The sequence below is a fragment of the Phodopus roborovskii genome, unplaced genomic scaffold (assembly GCF_943737965.1).
Source record: "Phodopus roborovskii unplaced genomic scaffold, PHOROB, whole genome shotgun sequence".
In the NCBI taxonomy this organism is placed as follows: Eukaryota; Metazoa; Chordata; class Mammalia; order Rodentia; family Cricetidae; genus Phodopus; species Phodopus roborovskii.
In genome coordinates, this window is record NW_026126418.1 from 24593299 (window position 1) to 24607551 (window position 14253).

The 14253-nt window shown below is 39.4% G+C and overlaps 1 protein-coding gene across 1 annotated transcript in view; it reads left to right on the forward strand.

Annotated features, from left to right (window-relative positions):
- Positions 1-12533, forward strand: part of Frzb (frizzled related protein) — a 30673-nt gene extending 18140 nt beyond the window's left edge. Inside the window, exons 3-6 of the mRNA XM_051184393.1 lie at positions 1951-2016; positions 7790-7994; positions 8361-8424; positions 12143-12533. Coding sequence (XP_051040350.1) covers positions 1951-2016; positions 7790-7994; positions 8361-8424; positions 12143-12253 — 446 coding nt within the window. The 3' untranslated portion in view covers positions 12254-12533. The remainder of the gene's footprint in view (positions 1-1950; positions 2017-7789; positions 7995-8360; positions 8425-12142) is intronic.
- Positions 12534-14253: the final 1720 nt, after the last annotated feature.

Sequence of the window (14253 nt, forward strand, 5' to 3'; positions counted from 1 at the left end):
TTCCCTAACTTATTAAGCCAGGAAAGATGCTTATTTCTAAACATGAAAACCGACAGGCAGGGCACATTGGTCCTTGGGACTGCTGCTGCTCATTTACAGGTTCTACTGAAGAAATGTTAATTTCGGTTAGAATATACAAGGACTGGCAAGATGGCTTATTAGACAAAGACACCAGCTGCCAAGCCTGATGATGGGAGTTGGGCCCACATAATAAAAAGAGAGAACTGATTCCTGAAAGTTTTCCTTTGACCTCCACTCATACACTGTGACATGTATAACCCCCCCACACACACACACACATACCTGTATATAAAATGAATACATGTATAATTAAAAATTTTAGAAAAGGGTGCTGAAAAGATGGCCCAACACTGTGAGCACTGGCTGCTTTTCCAAAAGATCCAGGTTTGATTCCCTACACCTATATGGCAACTCACAAGTATTTGTAACTTCAGTTCCAGAGGCTCCCATTCCTGCACAGGCAATGCACACACATGGTACACAGACAGACAGAATGTCTTCAAGCAAATACCTAGGAACATAAAATAATAAATGCAATAGCAAGTGGTCAGCATGAGAGTCTTCTTTTTGTTGGTCGCCATACACAAAACACTTTTAGAACAGAACTAAAACAAAAATTAGCCTCCTTTCTCCAACTCATGTGCTCTGTGTCACCATTTGAATATTTAATTTTAATTATTAATTTACAGCGGAGCTGTCTCAGGGGTACTGACTTGAAGAAACCTTTAGACATAATCAAATATCTTTCAAGAAAACTGTGATCTATATTCTTTTTATATTGATATTGCTGACAAATTGCTGTGCTTACAGTGTGTGTGTGTGTGTGTGTGTGTGTGTGTGTGTTACTATGGATAGACCTCATAGCCTCATAAATCTAAGCATATACGTATAACATTATAACATCCCCAACTCCATTTTCTCAACTAAGTAGTTTTGGTAGTATAGCTTTTCCATAACAGGTTTAAAAATACAGCCTTGACAAGTAAAATTATCTACAGTTGGAAAATGTTGAAATAATCAGAGATTTTATGACACACATTTCTCCTAGGTAAGATAGGTTCAGGTCACCACTTTATGATTTATTTTTTCTATTAATAATTTTTAACTTTTGAATTAGAATATAGTTCTAATTTTCCCTTCCTGTTTCTCCCTCCAACCCCTCTCATACACTTATATACCCCCATTGCTCTTTCTCAAATTCATGGCCTCTTTTTCTTAAATTGTTGTCATATATATGACATATATAACATACATATCACACAGACATCTATTCCTAAATATAGAAATACAACCTTCTCAGTCTGTATAATGTTATTTATATGCAGTGCTGGCTATTAGTAGATATTTTTAGTATATAGGATTTATACTTTCAAAGGATGTATGGTCTCCCCAACAAGCACAGGCATACCATTGCATATAATGACAGCTATTTTACCTGTGGAAGGTATTCACTGGCTTATTGCATTTTTTATTTATCTTGAGTGGCTTTCTGATCCAGGACCTCATATGTGGAGGAATGCCATGTAGTCTGTAAAAAGCACACATACACAAAAGAGGTCTTCCACAGAGCCACACTGGCTATCTACACATGTGAGAAGATTACTTCATATTGTGCCTTCTTTGTACTTCCAAAAAGGACTAAGTAAGCCTCTCAACCTGGAGTCTGGGAGTCTGGGCTCCTGGTTAGCTCAAGCAGGATGGTGAGCAGTGGTACAGCATGATGGGAGAGATTGGGAACTTGAGAACCTCCTGCCACTGAGAAACAGCCTGGGTAGACATGAGGAACAGCAAGTTAGTGCCAGGATAAAGCAATCAGATGCAGAAGTGCATTGACCTATCATCATCAAGTTCACATGGTCTTTCTTAAAGCACACGGATCAACTAAGACAGCTGAAACAGAAAAGTCACTTACCACTACCTGTTTTTCAGAACGCTGCAAATGTAAGCCTGTCAGAGCTACACAGAAGACCTATTTCCGGAACAACTACAACTATGGTAAGGCTACTTTCTTAAGTCCACAAGTAGACTGCTGGGTTGGGAAACCTGTGTGTATATTACACACACACGCTTGCATGTGCATAAATGTGTAGTGTAAACATAAGGCTTAAAAACAGAGAAGGACACTTGTAAGGGTTGTCCCAGCCTCAGCTAATTAATTTGTTGTTATGGTTGCAACACTCTCCTCTAATGCCTGATATGCTCAAGTTTTGTTTTGTTGTTTACCTTAAAACATAACATTAAGTACCCAGAGATCAGTTTAAAAGTAGACGTTCTCATCTCCGGGTTCTCATCACCTGGGGTGAATTTGTTCTCCAGTGGAGTGAGTCAAAGGACACTGGGAATCAATATTTAGTAGTTCTGGATATCCATCTAAGGGATGTTTTGCTATTTAACTTGATCAAACACAGCATTTAAATAAGCTAAATGCTAATTGAAGAGCCACCTCTAACAAACAGAGTTGACTTAATGGGAGGATGCTATCTCTACTAGTGACTACCTTAGGTGCTTTCTCTGTACTATCTTATTTAATTTTCCCAACTGTTCATGAACACTCTTCGTATTCTGGTTTTATGAGTGATCACCCAGCCAATGCTGTCCCTTCTTTCATTATGCATAATGTATTTTGGGCACTGTTACCCTTCAATAAGCATCACTGTCAGGTCAATAAAAATCACTGTCATGTTTTGAAGAGGCAGTTGCTAGAGTTCTTCAGCTGTTAAAATAGAGGTCTGTTCAGTGTTGCCGAATTTTACTATAATTGGTTTTGAGTAAAGGCTGAATATCCCTTTTCCAAAATGCTTGAGACCAGAAGTATTTAGGATTTCAGACTTTCATTTTGAATTTTGGAGTGTTTGCGGGTATGTAATAATCTTTGGAATGGGACTAAAGCATGAAATTTGTGTTTCATAGACAACATTTCCCGAAGGTAATTATAGGTGCATATTCAATTTGACTGTGGCCTGTCACATGAAGTCAGATGTGAAATTTTCTGTATGTAGTATTATGTTGGATATGCAGTAGGGATGCCCAGCCTGTTGAGGACACTGACAAGGTCATGCCACTCTCCCCTGAGTTAATGGGTAAATAGATTGCAAAGACCTCCAAAGGGAACTGTATTATTAAAATAAGAAATTTGTCTTCATATGCCTTACTTTAGAGGACATCGGGTATGTAGAAATTTATGTAAACTTCTACTATCTGGGGACTCAGAAGGAGAGAACCATGAAAGACCATTACAGAATTATTTTTGAAGAGTGTAAAATTAATTCCTGGGGGTAGGAGAATCTGAATGCAACTTCTTTCCCAAGTTTTTCTTCAGTGGAATCAGTTTTTATCTTTTACTTATAATTTATTTATTTTTAGATGGGGATTCTGTACTTCAAAGGCTGGCCTAGGATGTGGTGATATATTATTTATGGTTTATTGAAGCTTGCCTGAAGGTTCAGAAAGCAAAGTCAATCACAAGCCATAGAAGCCAGGGACACACCTTTAATTCCAGCACTCAGAAGCTAGGAAGTGGTGGTACACACTTTTAATCCTAGGATTCAGGCTTAAGAGATAGACAGATCTCTGTGAGTTCAAGGCCACCCAGGAATACACGAGATTGAATCAGTCTGAAAGATCACATGCCTTTAACCCCAGCACCAGAGGGATATACAAGATAGAAGCAGGGTTTTCAACATTACAGTCTGAGGCTTGGTGAGAGCTCATGGAGCCAGGATCAGCCCATTCAGCCTGAGGTAAAGGTAAGAAGCTGGTGGCCAGCTGCTTTGCTTTTCTGATATTAAGCTTGAAGTCTGAACCCCAATATCAGTCTCTGGGTCTTTTATTTTTTTGTGTTATACTTGGACTTGCTGCATAGCCCAAGTTCCCCCTGAACTCATATTCTCAGCCTCTTTGAAGCTAGAGTTATGGGTATGTGCTACCAAGCCCAGCTGACTGCTTATCTTAACAGAATCTTAGCTACTGTTGGCTAGACAGGGATAGACATCCCAGGCTGAAGCTTTAGTTTACCTAAGTATCAGATGCTGAAGACCCCATCCCTTATGCAAACCCATGTGACTGCAGGGGAATTTTTTAAATTGATAAAGGCTATGTGAACTTTTAAGTAAAGTTATGATAAAAAAATTAATTAATTAACACTAGCAGTGTTGGGGAAGTGCTTGCTGGACATGCCAGGAAGCCCGGATTAGATCATCAACCCCACATAAAACTGGTTGTGCAGTTCAATGCCATTGTCTGTCATGTAGTAAGCTGTAGGCTAGCCTGGGATACATGACAGTCTGTCTCCAAACAAACAAACAGCAGCAGCAGTAACAATAACAACAACAACAACAACAACAACAACTCACACACACACACACACACCAAAACACACTAGCAACAAAAATTTTATCTTCACATACTACCATTAACTTTATGCGGCTTCCCTGTGAACCCAATAGCTGGTGGTACTCTTACCATTAAAAGTTAAAATATTAATCATTACAAATCACAAAACAGAGATCTTAGAGAAGGTAGCTGAATGAGTACTATAAGATCAGCTCTGGATCACAACTGATTAAAAAGAGGAGCCTTTATGGCAGCTGACATCTATAGTCTGTTCCAACACTTGGAACAAAGCCAAAAGGATCAAGAGTTCAAGGCCTACCTCGACTTGCATTGCAAGTTCAAAGCCAACCTAGGTTTCCCTAGTTATGACTGTATGGGAAAAAAAAGGGGGGAATTTTTTTATAGCCAGATACTAAACAAGCCACCCATGATTTAAAGTTAGCTTTTAAGTGGAACTTACAGATTCTTTCTTTATTTATTCTTCATTTAAATTTGAAACAAAGCTTTTTTTTTTTTTTTTTTTTTTGCCTGTCAATCCCAGTTCCCTTACCTTCCCATCCTCCTCTATCAATTCCACCAAACCCCAACCCATCCCATTTCTGTTCCCCAGGGAGGGTGAGGCCTTCCATGGGAAGACTTCAAAGTCTGTCATATCATTTGAAGCAGGGCCTAGGCCTTCCCTTATGTGTCTAGGCTGAGAGAGTATCCCTCTATGTGGGATGGGCTCCAAAAGTCCATTTGTATATTAGGGATAAATACTGATCCATTATCAGAGGCCCCATAGTCTTCCTAACTAACACCCATATTCAAGGGGTTCTGAGTCAGTCCTATGCTGGTTTCCCAGCTATCAGACTGGGGTGCACGTCAGCTGATTCTGTGGGTTTCTCCAGGCTGGTCTTGACTCCTTTGCTCATCACTTCTCCCTCTCTGTAACTGGATGCCAGGAGTTTGGTTAGTGTTTAGCTGTAGGTGTCTGATTCTGCTTCCATCAGCTACTAGATAAAGGCTCTAGGATGGCATATAAGGTAGTTGTCAGTCTCATTATTGTGGATGGGCATTAAAGGTAGCCTCTCCACTTGCTTAGATTGTTAGTTGAGTTCATCCTTGTAGATCTCTGGGTATTTCCCTAGTGCCATATTTCTCCTTAAATCTGGATAACTAGAAGAAACCCTCCTGAGTGAGGTAACCCAGTTACAAAAAGACAAACATGATATGTACTCATATATGGATTTAGACATAGAGCAAAGGATCACCAGCCTACAATTTACACCTCCAGAAAAGCTAGGAAACAAGGAGGACTCTAAGAGAAACATACATGATCCCCTGGAGAAGGGGAAAAGGACAAGATCTCTAGAACAAATTGGGAGCATGAGGGGGAGGAGAGAGGGAGTTAGGAGAAAGAGAAGAAAGAGAAGAGGGGAGAGGTGGGCATGAGGGAACAGGAAGATTGAGACAGGGAAAGAATAGAGAACAAGAGAGGCCATAATAGAATTTACAGATCCTTAAGGCAAAACAAGCACTCCAGTGCTTTGCTAGAAGGTAAACTAATGGAAGGGAAATTTTTTTAAAAAAATATATTGATTTTCACTTTAGGTATTTGCATATATCTATTGAGAAAACAAAGTACAGGCAGGAACAATTGGCAATTCCTATAAAACCTCAGCCTCATTCTTGTCTAATTCAGTAAAAATTTGTAAGTTTTAGCAAAATTACTCAAATAATAAAGTAGGTGTTGTAGAGAGGTTTTTTTTTTTTTTTTTTTTTTTTTTTTGGCATAGGTACATGTGCTAAAAATTTCTAATGAAAACAGTGGGTGTACTGGGTAAATAAATCATTAGCTTGAGAACATTTGCCTGGCTCCATAATCGCTAGTGGCTGATGGACCCTGTGAAGCACGTTCATCTAAGTCACGACTCACACAAGTACATCTGCTAGCTAGGCTTCAGAACTGATCATCTGGAAGGAAAACTTTATTTCTTGTCAAAATACAGGGGGGCAGAGAGAATAGGAATAGAAAGGGACTCTGCTTGCCAATCAAGCTAGGCAGGGCCAGCTGGGCAGTTAGACCTTGTGTGCCCCAAACTCTCATACTAGCACTGGGACAAATGAAGACTCTGAAGACTGAAATAGTCATAAAGTGAAAATAAGGCTTTATCCTAAAGATTTACAAATTCTGGTAACTAAATCTCTGTCCTGTACATCAGTGTTCTGGTAGACCATTAAGTTACTGTGATAAAGTTAGAGCAATGGTGGAGGAATAGATTGCCCACTGGCCTTATGTTTTTATGCAGAGATTTTATCAATCCTGTGTAGTCCTGAACACCTAAAGTACACTGGAGGGTCTGCAAGTAGGGGTTTGTATATACATGCCTACCTACAAAGATTTCCCAAAGTAGATTCATTTGGATATATTTTGATTCCTCAGTGGACTTCGTACTAATATGATAAAGCTTTCTGAGCTATTGCTGTTGACTTTTTATTAATTGGCATTTTCACATCTTAAAAAAAAAAAACCTTTTCTGTAAAAATGCTTATGTACAAGAGGTAGAGATCTACACAGTGTGGCTCTTCAAAAGGAGAGACACAAGAGAGTAGAAGAAGGCATGTGCCCTCTAGATCCTGAGTCACACAGTTTGATTTTGCAGTAGAGGGAGGGCCATTTGTCTTTGTATTGAGGAGTGAAGCTGGGCTCTATAGGATAAAACATTGTGGGAGGGAGACTGATGCAACTGGCATGATAGAATGCTCTCTATAACACAGCAGGAGCATGGGGTGGCAGCGTGGCTGAGCACAAACAAGGCCTAACAGACAACTTTCATTCAAGAAGAAAGTTCAGTATACCTAAAGGAGATACAAAACATGATACTAACACGAAGGAAGAGCAGTGCTAATGTCCGGATGATGAGCTGAGATGAGGAAGGTAAAAGGATGGAAGACTCATTTGGGAACACTACTAGACAGGACCTTGCTGCAGCCCTTGAAGAGATCCTGCCTTGAGAAAACTGATCATGTGTGGAATGCTCATGAAGAAAAAAAAAGTATAGAGTTGAGTCTAGGCCTGTACAGAGGGTGACATTAGTGTAAGTTCATTCCTCTTTGGCAGCAACTGGTGTTGTACACATGAAACTTTGGCGGGAAATATAACAGATTACTCAATCAACTCTGATTATCTAAGTGGGTTATATACACATGCATATATAAACACCAATGTGTGCATACACAGACAGGCATACAATTGGCAGGCAATTGGGACTGAGCATGGGGAAGGCAGGGATGGCGTTTAATTTCACTGAAGAAAAATGTCTGCCTAACTTCTCCTTTCTAACCATTGAGTATGAAATGGAAAGGAATCAACTAGAAAGAATTCTCTTGGCTTTTTTGAATGGTGTAGCTACTATGTGTCATCATAATATCAGATATACTTTCTTTTATCCAGTCATCCGGGCTAAAGTTAAAGAGGTAAAGACGAAGTGCCATGATGTGACTGTTGTTGTTGAGGTGAAAGAGATTCTAAAGGCATCTCTGGTGAACATCCCAAGGGATACCATCAACCTCTACACCACCTCTGGCTGCCTCTGCCCCCCACTTCATGTAAATGAGGAATATATAATCATGGGCTATGAAGACGAGGAACGCTCCAGGTAAGTTCCCCTAAGAATTCAGGGTAATGTGTATCCTTCCTAGCCATAACATTTCTCTTTACACACCTTCCTATGATCTTTTTGTCTTTGGCTCTTTCTATTTCCTTGGGAACTGTGGCTATATTTTAATTTTATATATTGGATAGAAAAGGATGTAGGCATAATTTATGGGTATGGGCTTTTCTGGGAAGAGGAATCATAACTTTGCTTATTTCTAAAAGGAATCCATGACTCGTAAACAGTTAAGACTCTTTTCAATTCTCTGGCTTCCCTATTCTTGAATAAACATTTTTTTAGTTTTTCTTGCCACCAGTGCCTTGAATTTTTCAATAATATGCTTTGTGGTCATTGATTTTTAAAATTCAGGTTACTCTTGGTAGAAGGCACTATAGCTGAGAAGTGGAAGGATCGGCTTGGTAAGAAAGTCAAGGTAAGATTAGATGTTGTGTTCAAGGTAGTTAAGTGCTGGGGTCTGGGACAGCTCTGTGGTCCAATGCTTACCTAGCAAGCACACTCCAGGTTCAGACCCCAGAACCAGAAAAAAAAAATCTGTCTGGTAATATATTCCACAGAAAACCACCTCTTATATAAATTAAATAATTGCCCTCAACTACATGAGAATATTAAGACTTGATATATTTACATACACATGTGCATAGACTTACACACATTCATAGAATATTCTAAGAACTGAAATTGTCTTTAATGCCTATTCATTTGGGGAATGAATTCTCTGTACAGGTATGAAGCTCTAACTACAGTTGTCCTACCTTCTTGTGAGACTGCCTGTAGTTAGCCAATCACAGGTTGGCTTCACATTATTTTGAACTCCAGCCCCCTGACATTGGTAGGGTATCACTTCCATCTTCATGTTCAGTGGAAGTCACAGAGGACTTTTCTACTGCCAACATCATACTTCATTTCAGGCAGGAAGAAAGGAGGAGGAAAACACACCTTTCCAAGAATCCTGTCCAGAAACTGACTTTAGAACTTTTGATCAGGATGGGTGCTGTGTCGATCTCTAGTTGTGAGAGTAGGGAAAACAGGATTTTTATTGCTTCTAAACAAATTGCTCTCCTCCAGGAAAGGAAAAAAAGAGTGATGAATGGAAATATAGCACAGTGTCTAATGTACAGACAATTCCTATGTTCAAGGTGCTGCCACAGTCATCAGAGGAGAAGGGACCTGACCAAACCAGGTCCTGAGAACTTTAATGTGACTTTAATATTTTATATTAAGACCCTAGAATTTATATATCAAAAAAGTCAAGTAAATTACTAAGTGAAAAAAAAAGGTTTTCATTTCTAATTATTGAACTAGCACATCCTTTTCAAAGATAAGGATGAACAGGGGAAATTCATAGGATGCTGAAGAATCCCCTCGGATGTGTGCTGAGGTGGGGGTGGGAATTTTACCAAACATAATACATCCTCTTCTCCCCAAGAGTGGAAGGTTTGTGAAGCATGTACCGGGTAAGCTAAACACCCCTAGGCAGTTGATCTTATACATCTGGCACTCAGCCCAGCAGACACATGTGAATTGAAGTGACCTACAAAAATGTGGAGGGCATTTTGTAGATAGAAGCTACCACAACCAAGTCCCCCTTGTCCTTAGTGTTTTTGTCAGTAGCAAGATGACTTTCAAATGCTGACCGAGAGCATTCTGTTTTCATTTCTCATCAATCAGTTAACCTGGTGTTTAGTTATGAGTGGAGAAATGGTTTGTCTTCAGAATACTGGGATCTCTTTTCTTCCTTTCAAGTCTGTTTTCTGCTTCCTAGTACAGAACAAGAATTTGTCCTAAATTTCTGTACCAGTTGGAAGAGCTTTAGCACCTCTGTTGGTGTGTGTAACAAGCCTGGCTGGTTATGTTCTCCCTGGGATGCATGGCTTGTCCTGTTTCTTACTATGGTAGATTTACTTCCCAATTCTTCCTGCAAGGAACTCACAGTTTTTTATGAAGTCATTGATGTTCTCAGACTGCATTTAAACACACTAATGGGAGATAATTAACCAGTAACTTGAACTGGACTGATACTTTAAATTTAGCACAGGCTAGGCTAGTACCTATGATGCAGCACAGGCTGGACTGATATTTGCAATGTAGTGCAGGCTGGCCTTGAACTCTCAGTTGTCCTCCTGCACTGGTGTTTGTTTTATAGTAATATATCATTGCACCAGCTCTCTTCCATTATGTTTTTTTTTTTACTTTTTAAAATTTTTATTGCCTATGTCTGAATGTTTGTCTGTGTGTATGTCTATGCCTGAGTTCCTGGGCCCAAGAATACCAGAAGAGGGTGTGGGATCCCCTAGAAGTGAAGTTATAGAAGTTTATGAGAAGTCTCTTGGGTGCTGAGGACCTCTGCAAGTGTTCCTAACCAATCAACCATCTCTTCAGACCCAATGGGCCAATTTTTAGTTCATGTTTATGCTCTGAGCCAGAAGTTTGGGGTGGGAAAAACTCCTCTGGCAGGAATTATTAGGACCCTTATTATAGGTTTTCAGTTAACTCAGGAATGTTAAAAAGACTTTTATAAAGGACATTATTTTTTTTGTAACCCCATCAAAGTTGCTCTTTATGGCTGATTTTTGTTTGAGAAGTCCATTTAAAAAGACCCTTTGCCATTCTTCTATGTACATAATTGTTTGCCTAAGTTCCACGACCGCCAGTAGTTCAAATCAAGATATTTGAATTATCTTAGAGAGAATTAAGGATCAGATTGCTTTTTAAATATGAAAGCAATAATATTGTGGGACAAAGTCAGCCAAGAAGATATAATTGGATAGGAAAATAGTAAAATTTACCTTTTGCTATTCATTTTGTACATAATTCAGTCTTCATAACAATCCTATTATTTATGTTATTAATCTCAATGTAGAAACAATAAAATGCCATCAATTAAGTTCAAAAGCTTTGCATGGTAAGCAGTAATTTAGAATCATAACTTGGATACTCTGGCATTAGCTTCTTGCTACTTAAAGTGAGGTCACTGAACTAGTAGCCCCAGGATCACTGGAGAGAATCTGATGTGGAAATCATGGACTCCATTTCAGAGCTGATGAACAAGAATCTGTTTCCAGCAGGATCCTCTGATGATTCCTATGCTCACTGAAGTTTGTCAAGTACAAATGTTCTTATCACTTCCAAAATATAACCTCCATTCAATTCCCTATATCATAAATCAACATTATTGACATTGCTCATATGAAATGCAAGTAAATACGATGTTTCTTATTAAAAACAGTGCACACAACAAATACAAACAAACAAAATCCGACAATACATTGTAAAACTTGAGGCAGAGGCAAGATCTTGTGGTTTGGCTGTAATCAGTAAATTTTAGAAAGTGATTCTAGGGGCACCTCATGTTCTCACTATGCAAATTAGTTAACTTTGTGTGTGTGTGTGTGTGTGTGTGTTTGTGTGTACATGTTCATGTGTGTGCATGCTGGTGAATGTGTATATGGTGGCTGGAGGTCACTGTTAGTGTCTTCCTCAGTTGCTCTCCACCTTACTTGTTGACACACACGTCTTTCCCCAAAGCTGACACCCAACTAATTAAGCTGGGCTCACTGACCATGAAGCTGGAGGAACATCCCCTGCCCCCTGTCTCTGTGCCCTGCCCTCACTGCTCACTCAGCACTGAGGGGATAGACTTGCACTACTCCACTTGGCTTTTCCCCAGATACTGGGTACCAAACGTTATGTTCTTACTCTTATGCCATTTCCCCAGCCACTCAATAAACTTTTAAAAGGTTATATTGCTTTGGTCTTAGGAGGATGAAAAATAGCCCCCCTTTCAAATGTATCAAGATAAGTCTTCCACTTGAATATAAACTTGGAAAGTACGGATACTGCTGACATTTGCATCACTTACGAACATGGGAATTTTACTTCTAAGTTTTGGTATGACGGCATTACTGAATGTCTTATAGATGAGATGGTCTCCTTTGTGTTTTTTGAAATCAGCATTGAGTTTATGCTGTATCAGTTTCATTGTTATCCTGGGATAGAGATTTTATGCTTTTGGGAAAGTGGTAAAACACTTTAGAGATCTGATTTTGCAATCTCTCCTAACTACTAACATCATAGAATTGATGCTCCTTGTGCTATGTCCGTGTGACTGTTTTCTCTTTTACATTTTACAGCGCTGGGATATGAAACTCCGTCATCTTGGACTGGGTAAAACGGATGCTAGTGAGTCCACTCAGAATCAGAAGGCTGGCAGGAACTCTAATCCCCGGCCAGCACGAAGCTAAGTCCTGAAGTGCAAAAGGCCACACCCATGGACTCCCTACTAAGATTTGCATTGCTGGACTAGCAAAGGAAAATTGCACTATTGCACTCATGACCTATTGTTTACTAAAGATACCATGTGGCAACCGATGTTACTTCTGTGTCCTCCCCTCCTGCTTAATGGCCTGGGTTAGATCCTTAAATATGTTATATATTCTATTTTTACTAATCATGGGGGAGCTGTCCTTTCACACAGTAATAATAAATTAAACATACTGACACTAAGGTCTCTGTACCAGAGTACCCAGGTATTGATTTTGTGTTCTGTACCTAGATTGAGAATGCAATATTGGATATAAAGAGAAATGTCTGGTAATACCTCGAAAACTAGATATTGCTGAAAACCCAACTCAGCTGGTGTTCTTCCAGCCTTATTTTTGTATGCCTTTTGGGCATTTCCCTCATGCTATGAAAGTTCTAAATGTTTATTAAAGGTAGAATGGCAGTTTGAAATTAAATACTGCACATGCAGAGAAATGCAACACCAGGAAGCATTTATGAGGAAATGCCACACAGCATGAATCATTTTCAAGATTGGCAGGAAGCAAAATAAATAGTGTTAGGAGCCAAGAAAAGGGTATTTTGCCTGACTAAGGAGCATGCTGGAACCAGTAGCCCTTGAGCCATTAACAGCAGTGTTCTTCTGGCAATGTATTTGATTTGTTCATAAATATATTAATGGGCATTAGAAAAAGACATATACTAGACATCTGCCATTATCACTATAGCCCTGCTTCCTTCTTAATAAAATCCACAGTTAGATGCCCTCCTTCCATTCATAATAAATTTGGCTTGCTGTATTGACCAGAAAAAGAACATGATAAAGCAGCTTGCATGTGCACCAGGGTGATATTTTAAAGAGGCATGTAACTCTATAAAATACTCTAGTTTATAGGACAGTGAAATATATACAAATTCTTTTTTTTTTTTTTTGTTTTGTTTTGTTTTGGTTTGGTTTTTGGTTTTTGTATTTTTTGCTTTGGGCCTGTGATTTTGGTTTTTGGGGTGTGTTCATCTGTATTTGCACAGAAGTGGGTCTAAACCAACACACACCCATGTGGGACTAGATTGTAGGCCTGCTCTTTAGCCTAGACATTTTCATTTGAATTTGTACTGTTTAATTCTCAGTTCAAATAGAGAATTAATAGAATTAATAGAAGGAGGTATGGTTGTCAGAAGAGGGATTATTCTGACTGTTAAACAACAACAACAACAAAACAACACAATGCTTTTATTAGTTAACCTGCAGTGAGACCCCTACCTATCATGGGAAACCTGTGATGTCATTTCTTGCTTCCTGCAGTGGGGATCTTTAGAGCATGCACCAATCACTTGAAAGTCTCATTCCTTGCAATTTACACATGAGATAGTAATAGATGCAGATTTCTAAGCTATGGTGTGCTGAAAATAAAACATGTATGAAGCAAATGATGCTGTGTTTCCTTCTGTAAGAACTATTGTGCAAGGATGAAATTCATTCCTGGTCAGAGGTTTCTTATGTTGGTAATTAACAACTCATCCAAATTCTTTCTTTTAGAAGCAAAACAGCATCCTCACCTTCCAATGAACCCTAAACACCAAAGTTTCCCCCAGTTCCAGAAGCAGAATCCCATGTTTGCCTATAGGAGGACAGCCCAGGATTGGATCTACCATGTGGTTGCTTTCAGGTACCTTGTACTGTATTCTCTGATGCTGGGTAGGTGTGTCTCTTCCTAAGTGCTGTTGTCTTCCCTTTAAGGTGAATTTTGTGTCACTAGGTAGGGACAAAGTGCTCCTATAGGGATGCTGGCCTCCAATCTGTCCTCAGGGTACCTGCCTTGGCTTTGGGCTCCCAGGCCAAATGTACCTATCTTATATTTTTCTCAAGGCTTCCATAGCAATCCTGGGGAAAGGGCAGGACTTAGTTACAGGAGACTTGAAGGATCTGGCATCTGATCTCTAACATGCCATCAGTGTTTCCAGG